General features: G+C 48.7%; 5 protein-coding genes across 9 annotated transcripts; 3 read left to right on the top strand and 2 right to left on the bottom strand.

Annotated features, from left to right (window-relative positions):
- Positions 1-304: 304 nt before the first annotated feature.
- guca1aa (guanylate cyclase activator 1Aa) lies at positions 305-2354 on the bottom strand. Its single transcript, NM_001032618.1, is given in 5 exon segments — positions 305-909; positions 912-1038; positions 1289-1382; positions 1458-1607; positions 2157-2354. Coding segments are annotated over 4 exon segments (569 nt in total). The 3' UTR covers positions 305-909.
- A 1018-nt stretch (positions 2355-3372) lies between these two features.
- On the top strand, positions 3373-16922 carry golgb1 (golgin B1). Of its 2 annotated transcripts, none has more exons than XM_029825272.1 (19): positions 3373-3478; positions 4394-4527; positions 4779-4970; positions 5039-5149; positions 5243-5407; positions 5496-5618; positions 5728-5841; positions 6047-6719; positions 6804-6880; positions 7588-7642; positions 7859-12905; positions 12972-13617; positions 13693-14511; positions 14581-14774; positions 14849-15008; positions 15088-15185; positions 15264-15335; positions 15415-15514; positions 15626-16922. In XM_029825272.1, the coding sequence occupies exons 2-19, from the start codon at positions 4459-4461 to the stop codon at positions 15761-15763; spliced, it is 8853 nt and encodes a 2950-aa protein (XP_029681132.1). In that variant the 5' UTR covers positions 3373-3478; positions 4394-4458; the 3' UTR covers positions 15764-16922. The 2 variants fall into 2 exon arrangements, with proteins under 2 accessions (XP_029681132.1, XP_011611575.2); XM_011613273.2 differs by having other exon boundaries at positions 5240-5407.
- A 511-nt stretch (positions 16923-17433) lies between these two features.
- On the top strand, positions 17434-21362 carry hcls1 (hematopoietic cell-specific Lyn substrate 1). Of its 2 annotated transcripts, XM_011613269.2 has the most exons (16): positions 17434-17585; positions 18129-18212; positions 18280-18353; positions 18649-18772; positions 18856-18966; positions 19055-19109; positions 19188-19298; positions 19363-19473; positions 19544-19654; positions 19722-19777; positions 20017-20086; positions 20157-20305; positions 20401-20583; positions 20731-20923; positions 20999-21064; positions 21142-21362. In XM_011613269.2, the coding sequence occupies exons 2-16, from the start codon at positions 18129-18131 to the stop codon at positions 21273-21275; spliced, it is 1632 nt and encodes a 543-aa protein (XP_011611571.2). In that variant the 5' UTR covers positions 17434-17585; the 3' UTR covers positions 21276-21362. The 2 variants fall into 2 exon arrangements, with proteins under 2 accessions (XP_011611571.2, XP_011611572.2); XM_011613270.2 differs by lacking the exon at positions 19363-19473.
- A 493-nt stretch (positions 21363-21855) lies between these two features.
- On the bottom strand, positions 21856-23573 carry llph (LLP homolog, long-term synaptic facilitation factor). Of its 2 annotated transcripts, none has more exons than XM_011613271.2 (3): positions 23463-23573; positions 22642-22893; positions 21856-22553 (listed from the first exon to the last, which is right to left on the bottom strand). In XM_011613271.2, the coding sequence occupies exons 2-3, from the start codon at positions 22850-22852 to the stop codon at positions 22390-22392; spliced, it is 375 nt and encodes a 124-aa protein (XP_011611573.1). In that variant the 5' UTR covers positions 22853-22893; positions 23463-23573; the 3' UTR covers positions 21856-22389. The 2 variants fall into 2 exon arrangements, with proteins under 2 accessions (XP_011611573.1, XP_003972757.1); XM_003972708.3 differs by having other exon boundaries at positions 22642-22853.
- Positions 23534-25157, top strand: pex26 (peroxisomal biogenesis factor 26). 2 transcript variants are annotated; one of them, XM_003972763.3, is made up of 5 exons: positions 23534-24006; positions 24089-24229; positions 24404-24717; positions 24784-24924; positions 24996-25157. In XM_003972763.3, the coding sequence occupies exons 1-5, from the start codon at positions 23801-23803 to the stop codon at positions 25106-25108; spliced, it is 915 nt and encodes a 304-aa protein (XP_003972812.2). In that variant the 5' UTR covers positions 23534-23800; the 3' UTR covers positions 25109-25157. The 2 variants fall into 2 exon arrangements, with proteins under 2 accessions (XP_003972812.2, XP_029681293.1); XM_029825433.1 differs by having other exon boundaries at positions 24404-24924.
- The last annotated feature ends 10 nt before the right edge of the window (positions 25158-25167 follow it).

Genomic DNA, 25167 nt, shown 5'->3' with positions numbered 1-25167 from the left:
GGGGGCTTGTTTTCCTTGTAACACTGGCTGAATCCATAGCCCACAGACACTTAAATGTCCAGCATTCACCAGCTTTTATGGAGCGCAATAGTCTAAATATAGTAAATCCCTTTTTTTTTTTAAAAATGGACTCTGGTTGAGTCATCCTCCTTTAACCTTTAAACAGGAAGCTGGAGCTCCTCAACCTTTTAATCCTGCAAAGTCCATTTGGGAATCAGTCTCACGGGTGCAGTTTAACAGACTTTTCCAGTTTGCCAATCCTTTATTTGTATGCACACGGCAGAAGAAATGCACAACAGCCTTATTAAACTGCTGAGTTTTATTCTTATTATTGAAATGTTACAAAACAGAAATCCATCATTTCCTCTAGCTTCCACTTGTGTAAGTATTTATAAAAATAATGGCAAGACACAAAAAAGATCAACAACAGGGATTAATCTAATTTAGATGGTTCCTGTGTTTCAGCCTCGAATTAAAGTGGATGTTGAGAGCGCTGCCGAGTGCTAGCTCCCTCCTGTTTGGCCACGGGCGAGAGCGAGTCAACAGAGTCGAGTAATTTGATGCGGAGGAACGACCCAAAAAACAACGTGCGCTCACTGACGCGCACGCGTTTGTCATTCTGCTCCATTCTTGCCCCTTCGTCCCTGAAGGCATCACCGGATTGTGCCAGAGATGATCCCATGTGCCAGACCGGCCTTGAGAGAGCTCAGCATCGTTGAACAAGGACAAGAGCGGACAAATTTAAAGTGCACATGCGTCGCGCGCACACACACACGCACACACACGAGGTCTCCAGCGCACAAGAGGTGGATCTTAATAGAAATCTCAGTCCATAAATGAGGTTTTTCACCCGCGGTGATCTGCTAAATCTGTCGGGTTCAATGGTTAATGATGGCGAGCCCCACTGGTCCTAAACACTGTGTCTCCTGTTGTGGATCATGGCCACAATGTGGGTGAGGTCGAGGCTCTTTATCATCACCTCCATGAAGACATCGTCACTGCGGGCGCCGGCCACAAACTCCTCCAGAGAGAGCTCGCCTGTCGGGTGGGAAAGACCAGCATATTAGTGTTCTAAGGACACTAACAGCATCACTGTTTAAGGGCTGCATTAGCAGCCTGTGAGAGATTTAAGGCCTGTTAGCATGCTCAGCTCCCACCTACGGCGTCGCTAGTTTGTATTCTTGCTGTGTTTCCTGATGGAAGGCAGCGCTGCAGCCGATACATCTATAAACCGTCCACCCACCATCGATTTCCCTCAAACCTCCTCCCCCTGCCAGAACACACTCACCATCTCCGTTGATGTCAATCCTGTCAAACACGCTGTTGGTGAAATCCTCAGCCGTCGTCTCGTGGTTTTCGTTGCCGTTGATGGCTCGGATGGCCTGTGGGGAGGCACGGTAGCGTCAGCGTGCGCCGCCGCGTCCGGGAGGACGCTGGGAGAAGGGCTGCGGCCTCACCTTTATGATGTTGAGGAGCTCGTGCCGATCGATGCAGCCGTTTCCGTCCACGTCGTAGAGTTTGAAGTACCAGCGCAGTTTGTGCTCCATCTTTCCTCGCATCACCAGGCTGAGAGCGGCGACGTACTCCATGAAGTCTATGTAGCCGTCCTGCAGAAGCGGGAAGTCCTCTTAAACCAGACACACGCCAGAATTATTGTGCAGCACACTGAGACACTGAGGATTATCTCCAGGCCCAGTCTGAGAACAGGCAGCTGTCTTTGCATCAAAGCATTGTCTCAGATAATCTCCCAGTTTCAATCGTGCATCAGGGAGGCCTTTGTGAGGGGAGGGGGGATATAGGTGATTTGCAGACAGCTGTCCTGGGACGACCCTGGAGACGCTGATAACCTGTGACGGTCGGAATGTTCTGCTTCAGTGTAGTGTGGCCTCAGGAAAACGTCCCTTCAGTTTAATGTCTGGAGATTAAGCGGCTGTTTTTATGTCACTTTTCTGCTAGAGGAGCTCAAACGTTGCGCTTTCAAAACCCCTCAAATATTGGTTAAAAAGTAAAGATGAGACTTTAAAAAACAAACAAAACAACTGGGCTTGAATTGAAAACTGGATTCAAATTTCCATTTGTTTTAAAGAAAAAAAGAAAGGTGAAAAAGGATGTAAGTGTAAATCTCTAACAAACAGCAGCTCAAAATCGACTCTTACCTTGTTCATGTCGAACGTGCGGAACATCTGCTCGATGTAGGCGTTGGCCTCGAGGTCCAGACCTTTCAGCCCGAAGAACTGCTTGAACTCGTGCAGGGTGAGCTGACCTGACGGGCACTCGGTCATAAACTTCTTGTACCAGAGGTGCATCTCCACGGCCTGCAGGTCGTCCACGGTGCTTCCCGATGAGTTGCCCATTTTATTTTATTTTTTTTTTACACCTCTCCAATGTCTCCCAACCCAATTGGTCTACTGTGAAGCGGACGGGATCCCTCTTCACAGTCACACAACAATGGGACAAGGGATAATGGAGGTGGGGGCCTTTTGTAGCCGTCTCTTTTTGGGGCTGGGCTGGGGCGCTCAGCTGTGCCCTCCTTGGGTCTAATCGGGATACAATTCCAGGTGAATATCCAGATAATCCGCTTAATCTCCCAGTTTAAAGGTCAGGGGAATGATTCATATCCATGTTTACGCTGACGAGCACAGGAGCAGCTTTCCTCCCTTCACGTGGCGAGGCAGGACATCCATGACGGTCATGTGTCAAAACCGCGCTCCACATGGCTCAGCACACACTCAGGTATCAGGCGAGCAGCAGCTTTGAAAAAACTGCTGCCATGCCTTTAAAAGGCTGTCAAAGGAAAATTAAGTGACACGACTCAGCCATCAATAATTATGCTGCTCGTGATCCCACATTGAAATCAGCGAAAAACGTTTACTAATGAAAGGTTGTTGATGTGACCCTATTCATTTTTATTTAATTGAATGCATTTTGTCACATCTAAGGTGATATTTTCCATGCAAATATTGTGACCTTTCTTTTTAAAACCTTTGGAATGTTACTGTAATCTGTCCTTTAGTTTAAAAATGTGACACACCTTAACCTCTTACACAATGCGCACAGGATTGTGGGTAAAACGTAAAAGCAATCTGCTTTTACAGGTAAAGTTTATTTATACAAAACCTTCCCCAGAACGTAAGCACAATGTGTTTTTCAATCATAACACGAAAATTAAAAATAAAAACCATATAGATTTTAAAAGACATTTTTATAACTTTAATGGCGGGTGTGATTTATTGTACGTTCGCCGACAACAATTGGGTGGTCGGCAATTTAATACAGGTTAAATTGATCTTCTTTTACTGAGGTGGGTGTGTGGGAACACGCAGACGGTCCCTTACTGACGCGACTCGTCACTGACCAATCAGAGCAAAGTAAGTTTTGTTTCCGGGAGTGTTTGGTGATGTGGCTGTGTTCTCATATCCATCCGAGGAAATATAGCAAATAAAAAGCAGACCCATTCACCTAAAAAAGCCTCCTACAGGTGAGACTAATGTCCTTCCTTTTAAATCAACACCAAGCCCACTGCGATCTGTACCTGCGCTCTAGCGCACATCACTGTTCTAGTCAACAAAAGCGGGTTTTAATGGTGCTGTTCGTGTTTACGAGTAATCGGTGTTAGCTTGCTAACTTGCTAACTATCCCAGAAACTGCAGTCGGGGTAAAGACTGGGTGTTTCAGCAGTGTTCCGCTCACGCTGCTTATAATGCTTCTGAACAGGTGCCTTCCATCTTTGCAAAGACATCACTTCACCGAGGATGACTTATTTGCTCGCTATTGTGGCGATAAGGAGCTGTAATCTGTTCGCGACAAAAGCGACGCAGCCGCAGTGGACGGTTCGGTGTGTTCGGGCATTTCCGGCGCCACTCAGTTCAGATTCGGATCTCCGAATCACGAACACACTCGTTCGGTCTATTTATGCAGGCTTGTTGGCGTGTTTACTTTCCAGGCGGAAACGTTCTCACGTCATTGATGGATGATTCTGGTTGGTTCTCAGTGAAAGAAAGACACTCACGTTCGTCATAAATTAGTCATGAACTGCTCCTTTTAAGTTGAATTTGTCCTCCAAATCGTTTACATTGTTGTCAAAACCTGATAATCATTCTGTGTTGTCAGTTTGTTGCGTGACATCATACATGCAAATATTAGCCACTAGGGTAAGTAATGCATATTTACCCCTTCACAGGACATTTGGCATCAGGCAGAACACACAACTGTTGCTTGTGTATTACAGATAACACAAAAGTTGAATTATTTGCTGTATCAATGAGTAGAATAAATGTAGGCTCTAAGATGTGGCTGGAGGCTGCTGCAGACAGTGTACACAGCTGAAGGCGGAACATTGCCTCATTTCCAGCGTTTTATCTGCAGAGTGTGAATAATTTTCTGTCTCTTGTAGACGTTACATCTGCGAGTGAGCTGAAGCTTCAAAGCTGGTCTGCGCTTCCTCACAGTGCCGTCTTTATGTTCAGCCGTCTGGCCACGGTCCTCCAGGAGCTCTCTGGGGAGGAGGGCCCAGATGGAGAAGCACAGGTGAGACAGCAACCGGCCCCGGCTTTAAAAACACACTTTTGTTCAAGAAAGTTTATTTTTGAACTCCTGAAGTTTGAATAATGCACCTATTTTTAACCTTTCATTCGCATAACGCATACAAAGATAAGAAATGTGTTATGCTTTTCAGGATGTATGTAAAAGGAATGCAGGGTTCAAAGGCACTGGATTAATATTGATAAAGTTAAGTTGCGCAGATTGTGACTGTTTGCCTCGTCTGTTTATTTTACCAGGGCGAGCTGGTGCCTCAGCTCCCTGCTAATGAGGGTGAAGCTCCAGCTGAGCCAGATGCACCTGAGGAGGTCATGGAGAGGCTGGCACACCTGGAACAGCTGGTTGTCCAGCTGAAGGAGCTCATTCGGGACAAAGACACCCAGCTCGCGCAGAAGGACACAGAACTGACAAACAAAGATGCGCAGTTCAAGGTAAATATCCGGAACTGAGCAGGGTCAACGCTCCTGGGAGTGTTTCTTATTCCGCCTCCTGTCAACAGCATGAGAAAGAGGACTTTGAAGCTCGCTTCACCAAACTCAAACTGCAGGCCAAAGCCAAGATGGCGTCACTCAACAAACAGATTACTGATCTGAAAGGCAGTGGCCCAACAGTGAGTGCAACCTATTATTATCCTCTTGTTGTCCTTAATATTGACTTTCAACTCCGCAACCACAAACCTTCTTCTTCTTCGGATCTGCAGCAGAGTCCCGACACCTCCTTCTCAGGAGTTGGTTCTGCAGCTGAAGAAGAACTCCAAGAATTTAAGAACAAGCTAAGTGAGGAGGAAGCGAAGTGCAGAGAGCTGCAGGAGCGGCTCCAGACCACCGAACAGCTCCTCCAAGAGAAGGAGGCTGCCCATGCAGAACAAGTAACATATGCATGTTTAATTCATGAGTCATACAGTGAATTATACAGCAGCTGTAAGTGGATAAGTTGTTGTATGTTCTGGGTCTTAGCTACAGAAGCTGCAGGCTGTTGTGTGTGAGAAGGACGTGCGTTTTCAGGAGCAGGTCCAGACACACGAAGAAGAGCTGCTGCGGGCCACGTCACAGTCCCAGGTTGATGTTGGACTTCAGCAGGTACGAGATTCAGGAATGATCAGGATTAAGTTTAAATAACTTGTGGTTTGTTCGTTTATAAGTGATCCACACAAAAGCCACAATAGTTGATACTTGTCCCCTGCTGAAGGCCCTGCAAGAAGCACAGAGGCGTTGTGAGGAGCTCGAGGAGGCCTTGAACTCTCGCTCTCAGGTGGTGGAAATGTTGCAGCAGGAAGTGAGCAGTGCCGACCAGCAGAAACAGGTCGATACCCACGTGTTTTGGACGTTGTGACTACTTTACCTGGTCTCAGAATTTAGACTACTGATTTAACACGACCAAAAAGAACACTGATCAAACAAGCACGCCCTTTTCTTGTTGGGACGTCATTATTATGCGTCGTTTGGCTGAGTGATACAGGATGCACCTACTCACATCCTCCTCTCTGTCTCACTCTCTTTCTGCGCAGATCTTGACGGCTCAGTTCCGACAGATGGAGCAGGAGCTGGCCGAGGCCCTCAAGCAGAGGGAGGAGGAGAAGCAGGAGTGGGTCAAAGAGTCCAGCAGAGCCGAGGCAGAAATGGCTGCGCTCCGATCCAGTATGGAGGCTTTGGAAAGGCAGAGCGCGGAGGTGGTGGCACAGGAGAGCGAGCTGGCCTCCTTGAGAGAGGCAGAGCGTGTCAGTCAGGAAGCTCTGGAGAAGGAGAAGCTGGAAGTTGCCAGATTGGAGAGCGAAGTGGTTCAGATGAGAGGTGCCAAGCTGGCGAGCCAGGAGGCCTCGGAGAGGGACGGAGCGGAAATAGTTCGGCTTGAAAATGAGCTGGCGTCACTGAGAGATGCATTCGATCGTGCCTGTCAGGGTGCCACTGAGAGGGAGAAGTTGGAGGTGGAGAAACTGGAGCAGGAGCTGGCTTCACAGAGAGAAGCCGCCCAGGAGAATGAGGAGATCCTGGCGGAAGTGTGGAGGCGTCTTCAGTCTCTGGCTGCAGAGGATGTGGCACCAACAGATGACCCCGCTGACCTCTCCCTCTTCCTGTTCACCGTGCAGTCGGTGGCAACACAACTCACGGGGCTGAAAGATGAACGCAGCGAGGGTCAGAGACGCTGCGATGAGCTCACACGCACCGTGGAAGACCTACAGGGTCAGTAATGATGTTCCATCTCAGGAGCTCGGCATGTTGACAACAGCCTCTGTTCTTTACTGATAAGACACTTTGACTTTTCAGAGCAACTCGACAACAAAATTACGGAACAGCAGGAAACCGCAGCCAGGGTTGAAGAGCTGGAGCAGCAAATCATGTCGGTCAGTCCTGTCCACCTGTAAACATGGGAATGAATGAGTGAAATAGTTCTAAATGTTGGAGTTACCTTGTTCCTGAATATCTCAGGCGTGTCAAGCATATTTCCATTAATGAAATAGTTTATTCTTAATTTGACTTTAATATGTAAATTATAAAATGTGGAACCTGTTCACAAACAAAGTTAATGCTAATTGAAACCTGGTTTTACTCAACCTGAGGTCTGCAAGCTTATACCAACAAATCTAGAGTACGCTTTTGCGACACTTTCCTCTGTACAGTTTTTATTTAAACGACTGTGTGTCCGTAAAGTTGCATCTGTTCAAACACGGGAGACTCGGCTCAATACAACATGAATTATAGGAAGAGTTCTGAAACAGCTCTGCCTACAAAGACAGATGACCCAGTTATGATTTTAGACTGGTCTTTGTCCTGAGCTGGTCCAGAGACACAGAGGGTGTCTGGCCAGATGATAAGTCAGTCTGAGGCGGGACAGTGGGTCAGACATACCGTATGTAATACAGTGAAGTATTACCATGTGGGGATGGGAGTCTAATCCTGTCTGGACCGATCAAGGCTGAAGCTCTGTCTGTCTGACTGTCTGTCCTACCCAACCTTCACCCACACCAGCAGCCATGCTCATTATTTAACAGAGGACTTAATACATCCGTCTTACATCTTTCCTTGGATCCTTTTCATCTTTTTTTTTCAGATATCTGAGAAAGTTCATCTACCATCAGAACTGGATTCATCTGAATCTAAACAAGGTAGAAAATAAGCTATATATATTTTCTCTCCTATAATACCCAGACATTTTGTGCATTCATTCTATCATTTAATTCCTACATATCTATTATTGTCATTAAAATCAGTTATAGTCCACCTGTAAGATAAAAATTCGTGATGATGCTCATGTTTATCAGACTCAGCTACCTTAAATTTGATACCTTTATGAATATTTTCTTATTTATTCACTTTTACAGCACTCATAATGCAGCTGGAACAGCAGCTGCTGGAAAAAGACAGTGAGCTGGTTGCCTTGCGGGACTCCATCAGCCAGGCTAAGGAAGACCCCGGTTCTGTCGCTCCATGCGGAGACGACCACCAGATGCCGGATCAGGGTCCTGATGCAGGTGCGCCCCTCCATGACACCTCTCACGCCACCCCTGATTTAATGGACGACACGCAAGATGAGGAAACAACCCTGGTGGCTGAGGACACCACAGTTCTGTCCCTGTCTGCTGATAATGGGAGTAGTCCCGAGCTCATTGTTCACCAGTCGGAGTCCCCAGAAGAATCCAAAGGGACGTCTTCAGATGAAATGATCACCAGCAGTGATTCTGAGGTGGCTCACAGCAGTTGGACCCTCCTGGAAGCTGTGAATCAAGATGGAGGTCAGGAGTGGCCGCCGATGCTGCAGGAATTTGGTCAGCTGCAGCTGCAGCGCTCGTGGGAGGCGAGCAGCGTGGAGGTGGAATCGTCCACAGTTCAGGTCGAGTCTTCCTCTGTCGCCATCAGAGAGACGGTGCAAGTTTACGTAACTCAGCAGAATTCGTCCAGCTCGGATGATAACATCTCCTCTGGCCAGGCTTTCGCTCAGGCCTTAGCAGAAGAACTTCAGAAGAGGTACAGTGACCTTCTGGTCGAGGTTCAGAGGCTAAGAGAAGCTGCAGCAGAGTCCGCTGAGAAAATAAAGATGCTGCAGGAAGATGCAGAAGCCCTCACTGTTGCAAAGGAGGACTCAGAGATTCAGGCTAGCAGTTTAGCAGAGGAGCTCAAGTTGGCCCGAGAACAGCTGGAAAAGCTCTCCCACCAAAACATCTCGGCTGTGAAGAAGCACAATGTGGAAATGCAGCTTCTGGAAGAGCAAATAGACATTCTAAACGCTACAGTCAAAGCCAAAGAGGAGAAGATCCAGAACATGCAGGCTGACTTGGAAATGGTCAACCAAGCCTTCTCTGAGAAGGAGATGCATGTGAAGATGTTGAGTGTTCAGCTGGAGGACAGGGAACTTGTCTCCTCTGTGCTTGAAAAGAGGGTTCAGGATATGGAAAATAGTATGTTGGAATATTCTCAAAGTTCAGAACTCAAAAATGATGCTCTGTCCCTGAAAGACTCTGAAATCAGCACGCTGCAGTTCCTCCTCAGCCAAAAAGAGCAGGAGGTGACGATGCTGAACGAAAGCATGTCTTCTAAACTCCTCCAAGCTGAAGAAGAGAAGTTTCAGATAGACTGTGAGGTCAGCAAACTGAAGGAGCAGATAGAGGACCTGGAGAAGGTCAAGGATAAGAAAGGAAGTGGTGAAGACTTGGGTGCGCCGCAAGAGGAAGAACTTGAAGGTTTGCGTCAGGAGAAAGGAGCGCTTGAACTTCAGCTGACCAACATGAAGAAGAAGTTACAGGCTGCACTGGTGCAACGCAAGGAGCTCATGAAGAAGGTCGCTGATCTGGAAACAGAAGCAAAGAAAAGGGAGGAAGCTAAATTGGCCCCAGAGGATACCCCCGAGGACATTCTAAACGTTGAGCAACCTAAAGGATCCCAGATCCAAGAAATGGAAGCCAAACTCATGGAGCTGGAGGAAGCTTTGAGGTGCAAAGATGAGGAAGTGGAGACTCTGAAGGAGAAAATAAGCCAGCAGGACCAAGCTCTCATTGAGAGTCTTGCTCTAAGTGGAAAGCTCGGTGAAGAGGCTGAAAACGCCAACAGATCTTCTGAGACCACTCTGCTGCAGTCCCAGGTGAGTTCTCTGGAGACCGAATGCGAGTCTCTTCAGAAGAAGGTGCAGGAGGTGCAAGAATCTCGCAAGGAAACCATCCGCAAGGCCAAAGAAAAAGACAGGCACCACCGCGAGCAGCTGAAGCAGCAGAAAGAAGAATACAAAGAACTGATGGAACGATTGGAGGTGCAGAATGATGAAAGAGAGGCTCTCCGGACTAAGCTGAGGGACCTGGAGGAAAAAGCCAGCAGCAAAAGCGAAGAAGTGTCCCAACAAGAGCCCAAGCAAATGATTGAAAAAGTGGAAACCCAAACAGTCAGTGATTGGGTCCAGGAAGACTGGGTGGACTTTGCTGAACCCGAGACGGATTCAGCTCAGCCGCAGTCCAGTGATCCATCGGAGTGTCCTGCAGAACAGTCGGATGTTCACGCCACAGAAGTAGAGGAATCTCTGAAGGTGCTCAGGAGAGAGATTGAGGATGTGAGATTGGCGAATGAAGAGCTGGAAAAGCAGCTGCAGGAAACCCAAACTAGCTTGTCTTTGAAAGAAGCTGAACTGATGCATGTGGGTAAGGAGCTCCAATCCCTCCAAGAGAAGGAAAACCAAATCGACTCACTCTTGGAGGAAATGAGGGAGCTTAGAGAAAAGCATCACCAGGCGCAGCTTTATGCCGAGACCCTCAAAGCAGAGATGGACGATGCTGCCAGAGCAGCATCTGCAGATGCTGAGGTCTCCATGGCAAACCTTCAGGCCGAAGTGGAGAGCTTCAAGCAGTTCCTGGAGAGTAAGAACCATGAAATCCACGAGTTGAGTGAGCAGCTGCACCAACAGAACTCTCTCATCCAGTCAACGCAGGACGCGGTCTCTCAGAAGGATCGGCTAATTCTGTCTTTGCAGGAGGAACTACAGGCCGAGCAAGAAAAAACCCAGAGGTTGGAGGTGGAGGTTCCACAGAAGCAAGAGGAGGAAAGAGACAGCGAGGCAAAGATTCAGCAGCTTCAGCGCAAGCTCCAGGCTGCGCTGATCTCTCGCAAGGAGGCGCTAAAGGGCAACAAAACCCAGAAAGAACAGCTCGCTTCAACGGAGGCGCGTGTCGCTGAACTGCAGGAGAAACTGCAGGCAGCAGAAGGGGAGATGGAGAAACTCAGAGAGGAGAAGGCTCAGCTGATTGAGGAGGTCGACCGAGCCTTACTGGAAAACCAAAGCCTCGGTTCGTCCTGCGAGAGCCTGAAACTGGTCATGGAGGGAATCCTGAACGAGAAAGATGACTTCAAGAGAGAGGTGGAGCTCGCCAAAGAGGAGGCTGCCAGAGTGTCTGGAGAATGGGAGGACAAAGTCAGGGGGATGAAGGACGAGTACGAGACACTGCTCAAGTCGTACGAGAACGTGAGCGACGAGGCGGAGAGGGTGAGGAAGGTCCTGGAAGCTGCCCGGCAGGAGAGACAGGAGCTCACCGCCAAGGTGAGGACACACGAAGCCGGCAGGCAAGAGGCCGAAAGACAAGCCGAGGAGGCGCAGAAAGAGGTGGAGGTAGTGAAGGACAAAATGAGGAAGTTTGCCAAAACCAAACAACAGAAAATCCTGGAATTGGAGGAGGAGAACGAGAGACTGAGAGAGATGCAGGAGAAGCCCAGAACAAGCCGAGAGGAGAAGGCTCTCAAGGATGTGACCGAGGAGCTTAAAGCTGAGCTGGAGGCCACGAAAGCTGAGCTGGAGGCCACGAAAGCTGAGCAGGAGGTCAGAACTGCAGAAAGGACCTCTTTAGAGCAGGAGATTGAAGAGTTGAGGGAAAAACTTGCTCAAGCAGAAGAAGCTAAAACTGTACTTGGCTCTGCAGCTGTTGTTGAGGAGGTTGTCACTGCACAGCAGTCAGACTCCTTCATGACCAGAAAGGAGCTTGTGGAGAGCCAGAATGAGGAGAAAGAGAAGGCTTTTCCCATAGAGGAAGCAGCTGAGCAGACGCGAGCAAAAGAAATATATTTGAACCCTAGCGAGGAAATCAAAGAAGCAGAAACGGCTGAAAGTGTTTTAGTGGAGAAAATGAGAGGGATGGAGGCAGAAAGAGAGCTGTGGCAGCAGCAGAAGGCGGAGCTTGAATCTCAGCTTTCCTCTCTGGAGAAAGATCTTCAGGACAGCAAAGAGAAAGAGACCCTCTCGGCGTCTCTGGAGAAGTCCCTCCAGGAAACTGAAGAGAGAGAAAAGAGCCTGATTGAAGAAGGTTCCAGGAGGGAAATCCAGTTCAAGGAGCTCCTCCAAAACCTGGAAACTGAGAAGGATAACCTGGAGGAGCGTCTGATGAACCAGCTGGCCCAGCTCAACGGCAGCATCGCCGGGTACCAGCAGGAAGCAGCGGACAACCGGGAACACCTCGCCCAGCTGCAGAGGGAGGTGGAGAGGCTGGAGAGGGAGCGGGCCGAGCTGGACGCCCAGGCTCAGTGCCAGAGTGACAGAGCTGCCAGGTTAGAGGAGGACATGAGGCAAGCCCAGAGAGAGCGAGCCGAGGCCGAAGCCGAGTCGGGGAGGCAGAGGGAGCTGGAGCAGCAGCTCCGGTCCGCCCAAAGGGTCAAAGAAGGCAGCCAGAGCCGAGCGCGGCAGCTGGAGGAGCTGCTGAGGGAGAAGCAGCTGGAGGTCCGGCAGCTGCAGAAGGACAGCATCCGGTACCAGGAGAGGATCAGCGAACTGGGTAGAGAGGTGAAAGCCGTCCAGCTTGGTCACAGTGAGCTCCACAAGAAGCTAGAAGAGTCCACAATGGAGACTTCCAAAACTGCAGAAGAGCTGAAAAGGACTGAGGCAGAGCTCGTTGGCTGCCGGTCCCAGCTTGCTGAGGCCCAGAGAGCGATGAAGGAGGCTTTAGCTGAGAAAGCCACCGTTGAAGAGGGTGCCCAGCAGAGAGAGGCCACGTTAAAGGCGGAGGCAGAACAAACCATTGACTCTGTCAGGTTCAGGCTGGGAGCTGAACTCAAGCAGATGGAGCTGAGGCTGGAGGATGTCTACAGTGAAAGGGAGAAGGAAGAGGAAGCCACTCAGGAGGCCAGAGAGAGCGCACGGCGAGCGGAGGCCCGCGCTCAGGAGAGTCAGGCCCGTCTGGAAGAGTCTCTGGCCCGGTTAGCTGCCTTCTCGCGCTCCATGTCCTCACTGCAGGATGACCGCGACAGAGTTCTGGACGAGGCCCGACAATGGGAGGCGCGCTTTAACGATGCTCTGCAGGGAAAAGAGGCCGAAGTTCGAGAGGCTGAGGCGCGAGCCAAAGAGCTGACAGAGCAGCTCCAGAAGGAATCTGCACGGAAGGAAGAACTCCAGCTTTGGGTGGACAGGTAACGCCCTTCGTTAGGTTTGAATGTTCTGTATGCTTAAAGGTAAAACAACTCTTTGTCTTTCAGGTTGGAGAAGTCCGAGAGAGAGCTACAGAACTTTCTGGAGGAAGAGAGACACAGAGTCGCTGAGAGCGAGGCTGCCCTAAAGGAGGAAAAGGGAAAACTTAAGGAAACAACAGCTGAGCTGCTGTCCGCGCAGAACGCAGCCCACTCTCTTGAAAAGGAGGCTGAGAGTCTCCTCCAGAGGATCAGAGCTCTGGAGGAAGCTGTCGGTCGCCTGCAGGGCGAAGCGGACCGGGCCAGGGCTGAACTGAGAGAGAGGGAGGCAGAGGAGAGGAGGCTGTGTCTGAACGTCGAGCAGCTGGAAACGGATCTGCGCTCCTCCAAAGCCTTCGCTGAGAGTCTGCAGACCGAGCTGCACGAGAAGGAACGGAGAGAAGTGGAGATGCTGGGGGAGAAGGAGCAGGCAGTCGCTGAGGCTGCAGAGGAGGCCAGGAAAGAGGCCGTCAGCAGGGCGCAGGGAGCCGAGGAGGAGCTGGAGCAGAGACGAAGGGAGCTGCGGGACCTGGAAGAAAAAATGAGAAAGTCAGAGGAAGAGAGCAACAACAGGAAAGCTAGACTGGACTCTTTCATGAAGGCCATGGGCTCCTTACAGGATGACAGAGACCGGGTCCTCAACACGTACAAGCAGCTGGAGGAGAAGCACCTACAGGTAGGCTTAGCCCTCAAACACCAGAGGTTAATGAGGTAGATGATCCTAAATGGAGACTTTATTTATCACTTTCAGGTGATGGTGGAGAAGGATTCTCTCATCCAGGAGGCAGCAGGGGAGAACAACGGTCTAAAAGAACAGTTGCGTTCCCTGTTGATCCAGACGGACGACCTTTACGCTGAAAAGGCCAAGCTGTCCGCTGAGCTCCACGGCTACCGGGACCAGCTCAAGCAAGTGCTGAGCATGAAGGACTCGCAGCACAAACAGCAGCTGGCGGCGCAGCGCGAGCGCATTAGCTCCTTGGAAAAGGAGCGCCAGCAGTTGGAACGTCAGTTGGCGGTCGCGAGCAATGCGAGGGAGGCGGAAGTGGGGGCGGACAGAGTGGAGCGGGAGAGCCTCAGCCGGGCCGCAGAGGTGGTTTATGCTCCCGGCGCCGAAGTGGAGAAGCTCAGGGAACAGCTGCAGGCAGCTCGGGCCCAAGTGGAAGCTCTGGAGGAGACCGTCCGGATGGAGAGGAAAGAGCATGAGAGCAAGAGCAAAGAGCTGGCTCACCTGCAGTGGGAGGGCGGCGTGATGCGGACCGAGTCAGAGACCGCTCAGGAAAGGGTGGCGGAGCTGGCCAGAGACCTGCTGGCCGTGGAGCAGAAGCTGATGGAGGAGAAAGAGGCGGCGGCGCGGCTCAGAACGCAGAACGAGTCCTTAACCAAGGCCATGGCGTCGCTCCAGGACAGCAGGGATCAGGCCGTGGACAGGGTCCAGGAGCTGAGCCTGAAGGTGGGGGAGCTGAGCAAGGCGGGGGGCCACGCGGCGCCGAGCGGCCCTGCGGGCGCCGCCGGAGAAGTGTGGGGGCTGAAGAACGCTCTCCAGGCCCTGCAGAACGACAGGGAGAGGCTGGTGAGTAGCAGCGGAATCCTCGGGCGCGCCGTGGTCTCGGTCCTCACGCTCTCGTTTCTGCGTCTGCAGCTGGAACAGATCCAGGCGCAGCTGTCCGAACTGAACGGGCAGAAGTCGGAGCTGGCCCGGCTGGGCGCCGGCGAGCTCATCAAGGTCAACCAGCAGCTCTTGGAGGAGAAAACGAAGAACGGAGACATGCTGGCCGTCATAACGCAGCTGGAGAACGTGGTGGAAACGGGCCGGCAGGAGATCGAAGCGCTCAGGTGAGGCGCCCGCTTCCGCCGCCGTTTGTTTCAGGGCGAGGGAGACGCCACACTGAGGCTTTCCTGTGTGTCAGGCTGGAACGCATCGACTGGATGGCTCAAGCAGAGCAGCTGAAGCAGCAGACGCTCGCCACGCTCTCAGACAGGGACCAGCAGCTGAGGACGCTCACTGCCCTGCTGGAGGAGGCCCGCAGCCACGAGCCCAAGCCTCAGCAGGAGCACTACCAGAGAGAGGTGGGTGTGGAAGCCCTCACAATCCGCCTGACATGAGGCAGCACTGACCGGAGTTCCCTCCGCTCTGGGGTTCCTTCAGGGTGCCGAGGAGGCGGACACTGCTCCCGGAGCCCCGCAGCAGCGGAGCCAGTTAGAGGGCCACGCCCACCAAGCTGAGATCAAAGCGTTGCAGAGAAGGTTCCGCACACGTGGGAAATTAAAAACCAGCAACAGAAGGAATGTTTGAAAATTCCCCTCTTTTCTCTTCCGTGTCAGGCTGGAGGAGGAGATGCAGCAACGGTCGGTGGCAGAGGAGCAGCTAATGGCGACGCAGGACCGACTCAAACGGTGCCGACTATAAAAGATCAAAGCCGCTTCAGATTTGTTTTGAGCGTTGCTGGTTCGGCTGACGTGCGTTTGTTCTTAGGGTTAGCAGTCAGAGCCAGGCTCAATGGCGCTCGGCACAAGAGGACGATCACTCCGAAACTGCCGTTTTCATCGAGCCGTCGGACGGAGCCGTCACCCGAGTAAGGCTGCGCCGGGGAGCCGCGTTTGTCGCCGTAATAACCACGATAACGCGGGTTGCCTCTAACCTCGCCGCCCTTCTCTCTCTCTCTCTCCCTCTCCCCCCCCCACAGTCCCGACGCGGCAGCCCGGGGTGGATGCGGATGCTGCGAGTGACCTTCTGCTCCCGCCAGCGCACGCCGCTGCTGCTCTCCCTCTACCTGCTCACTGTGCACGTGCTGCTGCTGCTGTGCATGGGCGGGTACCTGTGAAACCGAACCTGTCGGAGGAAGCCCACACACGAGCCACCCAATGATTCCGTCTGGCTCCATGGACGAAAACCACACATGAACTTTGCACTTTACCAGATCTAACCTTTGATCCAGGATCTGTAGGTGGATGCAGGGAGCTGTTGTTACTGTTTAAACTGTTGCTCTGGTTAGATTTGGGTGTTTGATGAGCAGTCAAGGGGTCGTTTTAGGCAGCGACGTTCTTCATGTGCCTTTAGATGAGGTTGTAAAAGGGTCACTTTATGGTGGAGCGGTTTGGAATTATGTCTTGATTTTTAGTTTTTAAATGTTTTCTCAGCCAGCAGAGTCTGAATCCATCAGCGACTGAATCTGGGAGCAGCTCACGCTAGCCCGCGGCCTCGTGTTTGTTTGATTAGCAAAGGACAGGAAGGAGGGAAAATCTCAGTTGGTGTGACTGGATTGTCGTTCAGCTTTGCGCTTCAGGCAAATTCAGACAATCAGTGAGCTCATTTTTGGCAGCAAGATTAAGACTTTGCTGCGAAACGTCAGATTTTTCTTAAATTTGCATTATTTTGAAGAGCAAGGACGGAACCAAACCAAACAAATGGGGAAAGAATGACTGTTCAAGTTAGCGGATACAGTGAGAAAATGTTGCTGAGGCGGAAGATTTGCGAAGGCTTTTAATCTCTTGGAAACTCACTACAAAGATAAGCACATATCTGGAAAGATTTAGCTTTCTGTTTGAACGCCGTCCTTTTCTTTTTCTGCACAAAAATGGAGCACGGTGCAATTTCTGCTGTGATGCATTCCCATTTGTCTTTAAAGAGGAGCTTTATATCAATTGTCGTGCATATTTTTACGTGTGTTAGCTGGATGAGGGAGTTTCTTCTTACATATCCAATAATATCCCCCGTCCAGAACCTTTTTTCACCTTAATGTGCAATCGCTGTACTACCATTCCAGAGGAGAAATACTGTGTCTATTATCAATATCTGCTCCTACAAAGATAATGTAGCATAATTTATTATTTAATGGCATTTTAAACGAATTCATTTAATCACTCACCGGTGTTGACCTTCTATTCCTTTCCTTTTGTGTTTTTCCACTTCTTGCATACTCTCAAATACACTGTACATGTAAATAACTGTTGAAAAGGGCTGTATAAAAACCTAAAATTAAAGTGCTGGGATATTTTTTCTTCCTCAATTTCCTGTAGTTTTACTCCAAAACTACCCCATATTAACTGATCAGGATTTATAACCTTGAGCATTTTAGTTTGCTTTTGAGTATTATGAAATATTTAGTTTGTAGTTTCAGTTACAATGTAAAATGACTTCATTTGGTCCTCTTCCTGGATTATTTCAGATGGCGATCCTTTTATTTTTGGGATAAATATAAAAAAAATAGTAATTTTGTTGTTTTTTTCCCTAATAGACACGAACCAGTTATTTTAATATTACACAAAGAAACTAAGAAAATAACCAGATTCCCTAGTTAATTTTTTTCTTGCTCGCCATTAGATATGATGTGAGCGCCATTTGAAAGTGGCGCCACGCTGCCACCTAGCGGTGCAACTCAGATACAACATCCCGACTATTACTATTATAACAATAATGTGACTTTCTTGCCATTATCAACACGAAACATAGTTTCCTAGTATGCAATATTTGGCATTTTTCACCCATGATATTTGAAAGTATTTACGGTATTCGCTGACATCATCGCGCGTTCATGTGCGGTAGCTGCGCGATCCCGTGCTGCAAGACAAACTTCCTCCAGCAGCTTTATTTTTCGATCTAATTTCTCACAAGAAACACAAACTAACGACCCTGACAGCCAAAAGGTAAGTGCCAATTATTTTTCTTCCAAGTAAGTGACCACAAAACGTGGTTTTTAACGTGGTAATTTAAACGTATTTTACATTTGATTATATATTAAGGAAGTAAAGGAGCACTAACGCAGAAAATGTGCGTTAACCTTTAGTTTTTATCTTCGCAAAAAGAGACAATTTGCCAAAAACCTTCAGTTCAGCAGATTACAGCGTAAAAACAGCCCTAATTGCTCTTAAATGTGTCACGATTTTAATCATACTAAAGTGTGGCCGCCGTTTCCTGTAGATAATGTACACGTAAATGAATCCTATTTAAATTAAGAAATAGCTCTTGAATCATTTTAAGCTTCTTAAAATGCTTTCCCCTAATAATATGGAGTTTCCTCATGAGGAAATTTACCTTCATGCTGAAAATTGCTTTGTTTTTGGTCAATCAGATGTGCATGAGTTTATTTAAAAAAAGAATTTTAATGTCCTGAAAAGCTGTATGTGCAGTTTAAGACATCCAAGTTTTACAGTGTTTTCTGCTTGGTTCATTTTGTTTTACTTTGCCAGATGTGGAGGTCGGCCGTGGGACACAGTGTGGACATGAAGGTGTCTGCAGAGGGGGACGACTGGGAGACGGACCCCGACTTTGAGGTACTTCCTGGATTCCGTCTCAGGATGCTGGTGGTAGTCACAGCCGACCCTTTTACGCCTGTTTCAGAATGACGTGTCGGAGCAGGAGCAGAGGTGGGGAGCGAAGACCATCGAGGGGTCTGGACGCAAGGAGCACATCAGGTAGGAGACGCAGGAGCGCCCGTCTGTGAGCTGCTGCTGCGATGAGGTGTGCAGCAACAGGAACAGGAAGTGAAACAAGCTGTCAAATCTTCCCTAATATGGGTAACACAAGACGCTGACGCCGACAGACCGATTTAAAGCTCTGCCGCACTGATATTACGCCTTTTACGACTCCAAAACATGAGTGTAAATGCAGATTTCCTGCGTCCAGGTTTATTATCGTCATGGCAACCAAGGTTGAGTGACCTGTAAACCTGTTTACTGTGAGCACCTGTGTGTTGTTTTGCACCAACAGTGTGGCAGAGCTCAGGAAGAAGGTGGCTGTGGAGCACGAGCAGGTGAAGCAGAAGGACCAGACTCCCAAAGCCTCGTACGGATACGGCGGGAAGTTCGGAGTGGAGAAGGATCGAATGGACAAGGTTTATCATCACGTCTTCACAAAAGGTGGGCGATGGGATTGTCCTCATATTTCCTGAGCGTTTCGGGGGGTTTTCCCATCTAGGTAGCTGTGGGGACCAACTACGTCGCACAAGTTGAGAAGCACTCGTCCCAGAAAGATGCCTCAAAGGGATTTGGAGGGAAATTTGGTGTACAGGAAGACCGCGTAGACAAGGTGGGAACACAATTCCAAGACGGGAGCAAACAATCACATGTTGCTATTTTAGCAAAATAGGAAATCTGAAGTTTCTCTGTGCTTCCAGTCCGCCATGGGCTTTCAGTACAAAGGGGAAGTGGAGCAACACACGTCTCAGAAAGGTTATCGTGCCGTTCAACTGATTTCTTTTATTTTTTTAAAATTACGTTTCTGTTGAATTAAAAGATGTCGATCTTTAGATTATTCAAAGGGATTCGGCGGGAAGTACGGAGTGGAGAAGGAAAAGGTCGACAAGTCGGCTTTGGGTTACGACTACAAAGGCCAGACAGAGAAGCACCAGTCTCAGAAAGGTGGGATTAGTTTAGCGACGGTCACGTTTGGCAGCGACTGATTGATGTTCACGTGACGCCGCAGACTACGCGAAAGGGTTTGGTGGCAAATACGGGGTGGAAAAGGAGAAGGTGGACAAGGCTGCTCTGGGATACGACTACAAAGGCCAGACGGAGAAGCACCAGTCTCAGAAAGGTGAGTCGGCGCTGTCGCTGCTGTCACCTTTGAATGTTTCCTTCTGGACTCGTTCTGGTCTCCCGCTCAGATTACTCAAAGGGTTTTGGAGGGAAGTTCGGTGTGGAGAGGGAGAAAGTGGACAAAGCTGCCTTGGGCTACGATTATAAGAGCAAGACAGAGAAACATCAGTCTCAGAAAGGTGAGGCAGCGCTCAGCGTGTGTTCGTCCCTCCTATACTCCAACGCTGACAGGATGCGTGTGTTCAGATTACTCATCAGGCTTTGGAGGCCGTTATGGCGTACAGACCGACCGCATGGATAAGGTCAGTTGGACATCTATTTGACCACGTGATCCATTGCATTTGTCTGCATTCAAAAGCATTTCTAAACTGTGTGTAACAGATTTAATGTCAGCAACATGTTAAATAGCAATAATTGCACAATTGTCCGCTAGGGGGCGTTTGGATTAAAAAAATAATTCATGCAACGCTGCCGTCTGTTTTCCACCATGACACGCACAAAAGTAGCAATCTGGATTAATAATCCTGTGAATCCCATCTAGAGCGCGGCTGGTTTCTCAGACATGGACTCCCCGACCTCTGCCTATGAGAAGACAGAACCCTTTGAGGCCTGTATGTTCCTCGCACAGCAAGGTCAGAGGTCGCCATCATGCCGCACTCACAGTTTATCCGTCATTTGCAGCGAGCACAGACGCTGGAAAGCTGAAAGCACGTTTTGAGAGCATGGCCAAGGCCTCGGACGAAGAGAACAGGAGGAAGGCCGAGGAGGAGAAAGCCAGAAGGCGAGCCAGAGAGAGCAGAGAGCGAGAGGTGGCCAGGCACAGACAGGAGGTCCATGCTCACAACACACGATGGCGTCAGAACCAGCCTCAGAACCAGCCCCTGGTGGCTGCATCTGCATAAAGGGCCTCTTTATTTTCCCCCAGGAGCAGATCAGCCAAGAGGACAAAAACCCAGATGTTCCAGATGTGGTCCCAGAGGTTGATAATCCGCCACCAGAGGTTGATAATCCGCCACCAGAGGTTGATAATCCGCCACCAGAGGTTGATAATCCACCACCAGACGTGAGAGCGAACACACCAACAATAGAAGAAAGGCCAGAGTCAGAGGTGAAGCTCGGATTTACCGACATCAGACGTTCCATAACCTATTTCCAGATGAATCCACAGTTGTTTTTCTGGTGCTTTTATTGATGTTAATATCTGTCAGATCCTTCAGATCTCAGTATTTTTGAAAGATCTGGATGATGTTTCCAGGAGGAGGCGCTATACGAGGAGCCACCGGCTCTGCCTCCACGATCGAGCGACTTCCTGGAAACGGACGCTCCCCTGCTGCCTCACAGGTCAACTGAGGTGGACGAGGAGGAGGAGGAGGAGGAGGAGGCGGAGGAGGAGGAGCACAAGGGAGTGTATGAAGAACTCAGCGAAGTGGCTCCTCCTGTGCCAGCAGGTCCAAAGAGTTAGCCATCAGTTAGATCTCCAGGCTTTGACAAGCGAAATAATCAGTTTAACGTTTCTCTCACAGATGACGCTGAATACGAGGACCTGTGGCGTGGCCAGACGGCCGTGGCGATTTACGACTACGTGGGAGGTGAAAGGCTGTTTCATTCTCTGGTACTCCCCCCATGTTTCTCTGGGTCAAACCTTTCCATCCTCTGTGCCCGGCAGAGGCTGACGACGAGATCTCCTTCAACCCTGATGATATCATCACCCACATCGAGATGATTGATGAGGGCTGGTGGAAAGGACAGTGTCGCGGGCACGTCGGGCTCTTCCCAGCAGTCTACGTCAAACTGCTGTAGCAGGCAGTGTGTACACCTCCAAATCTGTCTTAGAGGTCATAAACACAATTATATTACTATTATTAAACTGATTGGACTTGTTCGGTATTCCTAAAATTGATTTTTTTTACATCACCAGGACATTTAATGCAATCAGATCCTGCCTTTGTCTCCCTCTAGCGGCCGCCGGTGGGACACGCCATGAATACCGTTTACGTCATATCAGTTCAAATTGTTGATTACTGGTCAATGAAATTCCGTTCGACTCTTTAAAGTCATATATTGAGAGATGAACTCCGTTTCTATCTGCAGGAATAAGTGGACAGGAACTTTAGAGGTTCCAATCTTGGCACAGGTCATGAGCTGGGGCGCCCCTGAGCAAGGCACCCAATCCCCATTGCTCCCTTGTGTTTAGTCACTACTGGTGTGTAAAGGATCACAGAGGTCAAGTTTACTGTCACTAATTGGTGTGTGAAAATATTTTTTCTTTCACACACCAAAGCAACAATTAATTTATTCAACGCAATTTAAACGCTAAATTAGAACAAATTTGGACCCAAGTGGAAGCTGTCACCTCATATTTGTCAGTAAATTAACTGAAAGCAGTAAATACATTTTTATTACGCTCAAAACCAACTTTAATTTTCTCACAGCAGTACATAAATGTAAAGTAAAGTCACTGGGATCCCATTCAGCCCTTCATAATAATTCAGAATCATTATCCGAGGCAAAAATGGGCAGCTTTAAACTTTAACATTTACTTACAACAGTTGGTAAATGGTTTTGCACACGTCTCTGTGCTACGACATGGGAAGGAAATTCAGAGATGTTAACGTATTGGCGTTGAACTGACTTAAACAAACGTTTGAGTTAAAACCTTATGTGGCAGATCTGAGTCCATTTTGAGGATTTTTACGGCTAAAAACCACCAAGAAAAGCTATCTGCCAACGTGTTAAAGTCTTGCTCACACTGATCCAAAGCGGAGGTTCAATCAGAACAAATGTTTTTTCTTGTGGTGAATTATTTTATCACCTAGGAATCCTGTAATCCAGAACTGGTAGCAGAATCTCCATTGCGATCAGGCGTTTCTGCATCACTAGTCCTTCAGGTGAAGCCAAAGCAGCTTCGTCAGGCTCACCAGGCGATGCCCTTCTTCTTCTTACCCTGACCAACTTTCTTTGTTGTCCGTTTGCCTTTCAGCTTTTTGGCCTGTCGCTGATTCATCCAAACAGGGTACTGACCGTTCTCATCCAACATGGTTTTCTTGTTGCGCTTGCTGTCCATGTCCATCTTCCCTTCTGTAACACACGGAACAAGGATTGAGAAAAGCGGGCCATTTTAACCGTGAGGGACTTTAAAAAGCCATTTATCTGCCGAGGACCTCACCGTCACCCTCCGCCATCTCCACATCGGTCTGCTTCTTGATTTTCTCCGCTGGCACCACCGTTGCAATCTCCTGCACCTCGGCCATCACATCGTCCACTTTCTTGTCCAGACTCAGGGCTTGTTTCAGACGGGCCAGCTCTTTGGGAGCGTTCTTCTTCCTCTTCTCTGCCCGCATCTTTCTCCTCCATTTGCTTCGAAGGCTTTTTGCCATTCTGAGAGCAAGCAAGCAAGTGCCCCGGGCTAATTAAATGGCTTAAATCAGAATGCATATGGTTATTTACATTAGAACGGATGCTCGTGATGTGTTCATGACTAGACTTTTTACATTTTAGAAATTGGATCCAGTAAATTTTGTAGTTTTAAACAACAGTGCACAGACCGTTTCATCTTGGCAGGATTATTTAAATACTCAGTAGTGATATAGCAACACAGTGTTTACTTTCAGGGGATGGAAGGTAAATGTTCATAAAGTACAGATTAGATTGCTGGACGCCAACTTCAATGTGACGTCGACTCACATATTTCGATCGGACCTTTAACGAAGTTACCTGGTCGTCGCAATTTTAAAGAAGTTAAACTCGGTCACAACAAAAGAACGAAGAGAACAGTTTACCTAACGTCTTGTATTGCCACCTTATCGTGGTAATTTGTGTTACGTGAGCAGATACTGCATGTGTAAGCTACGGCTAATACTGTAGCTAGCTATAATGCTAATTACTTTGCTACTTTATTACGGATACTGTTCAATCGTTTGGCACACATCTTCGCTCAACATAGCTTCGTCGCGTTATTCCACAGCTAAAATACAACCCGTCACTTACATAAAAGTAGCTTCACCGCTTATTTTTTTCTCCCGTGGACAAAAATGCGCACCACAGTTGTGCACGTGTAAACGAAGGGGGGGAAGTGATTACGTAATTCCAAGAAAAAGCAACGTGATTGGCTATTTTAGTATAGTAGAGCCTGGTTGGATAAAACTATTGAACCCGGAAAGAGATTATGGATTACAGACAGTAAACGAGTTGGAGTTACAGATAGTGCGCAATAAACGTCTGAACCCCATTTATTACCGACCAGGTATACAATAAGTTATAAGAAGTAGTGCAAATTCTCAGAACGTAAACCATTTAATCGTGTATTGGTTTAAGATTCGACAACTATGAGCAAGTGTTCGGACACTGCGGGTAATGCACACAGTTGGGGCAATGTGTGCAGCCCGCCACCAACTTCATCCTTAATGAAGACATTCAGCCTGTTGGAGACTGCTGCAGAGCAAATGATGGTCCACACAGATTTCCAGGCAGCATTTGGCACATGCAACAAAGGACTGGAGGGTCTCGCCAGCATGGAGCTGGAGGACAACAGGTGAATGATATATTTCATCATTTCGATCTTCCCTGCAGCTCGATCGTGTGACGTGACTGTTTCTGTGTTTTTGACTTTGCAGATGTTTGGAGTATAAGGCAGGTTTCTGCACCGTAGGGATTCAAGCATTAGCTGAGCTTAATCAGTGGCGTGCTGCCCTTCCATGGGTCCTTCAGCAGTATGAGGACCAGGAGAAAATCCCAGCCCAAATAGTGCAGTTGTGGTGAGCAGAATTTAAGATATTTCATTACAAGCAAATAAATGCCCACATTATTATTAGTGTGGTTTACATAATTCCCCCTCCATGTTAAATGTCATAAAACTGATTATGTGTTGTGAGCATTATTACTACTTTATAATATTAGGAGGCTGAAAGGTTTCCCTCTTATCTTGGCAGCATACTCTTGTACTCTAAAGTAGGAGAGCCAGCAGTGATGCAGGAGACAGCCAGAGTTTGGTTACACTGTCCATCCAACCGCAGCGTGTCAGGATTCAGGACGGTGGCCGAGCTGTACCTGCTGCACGTCCTCGTTCCTCTGAAGTACAGAGAAGAAGCTGAGGAGCTGATCCTAGGGGAGATTGGAACCAGCGTGTTTACAGAACACCAAAGGCAAACAGCACTTGAGTTTTTGGAGGAAAAAGAGCAGCAAAATCAAGAACTGCCTCTAAATTCCAGTCAAAACTCCACTGCAGATGTCATCTCAGCACGAGGTAACACGGATCGTTTATCACAACTACAAAGGCAGACTGCATCTCTGACTCTGCTGTCTTCTGCAGGAAGTGTCCTCTGTAAACTTGAAGCCATGCTCAAGTTCCTCTACAGGAAATTGCTGTTGACTCATTCTGGCTCATTCAGATTCCAGAGCATCTTCTTCGCGGCGATGCTCCTCTACTTGCTGTTTCTGCGCCTGGATCCAGGTTGGACATTTGTTGATTCCATCACACTGAATTGCAGCAACATCTTTATCCGTCTCCTTCTGTCCCCACAGCTCTTCCATCCTCATTCATGTGGATTTTCAAACTATTCCAGCTGCTCAAACAGATGTGGAGGACCATGTTTGCACCCTACTATCAGGCCATCACCCAGAGCAAAGGACTGTAGGATTCACCTTTTCAGATGAAAACAAAATATCTGCCTGATCTTAATCAAATTTCCTCAGC

The sequence above is a fragment of the Takifugu rubripes genome, chromosome 18 (genome assembly GCF_901000725.2).
Source record: "Takifugu rubripes chromosome 18, fTakRub1.2, whole genome shotgun sequence".
NCBI lineage: Eukaryota > Metazoa > Chordata > Actinopteri > Tetraodontiformes > Tetraodontidae > Takifugu > Takifugu rubripes.
This window is presented reverse-complemented; position numbering and strand designations above follow the sequence as displayed.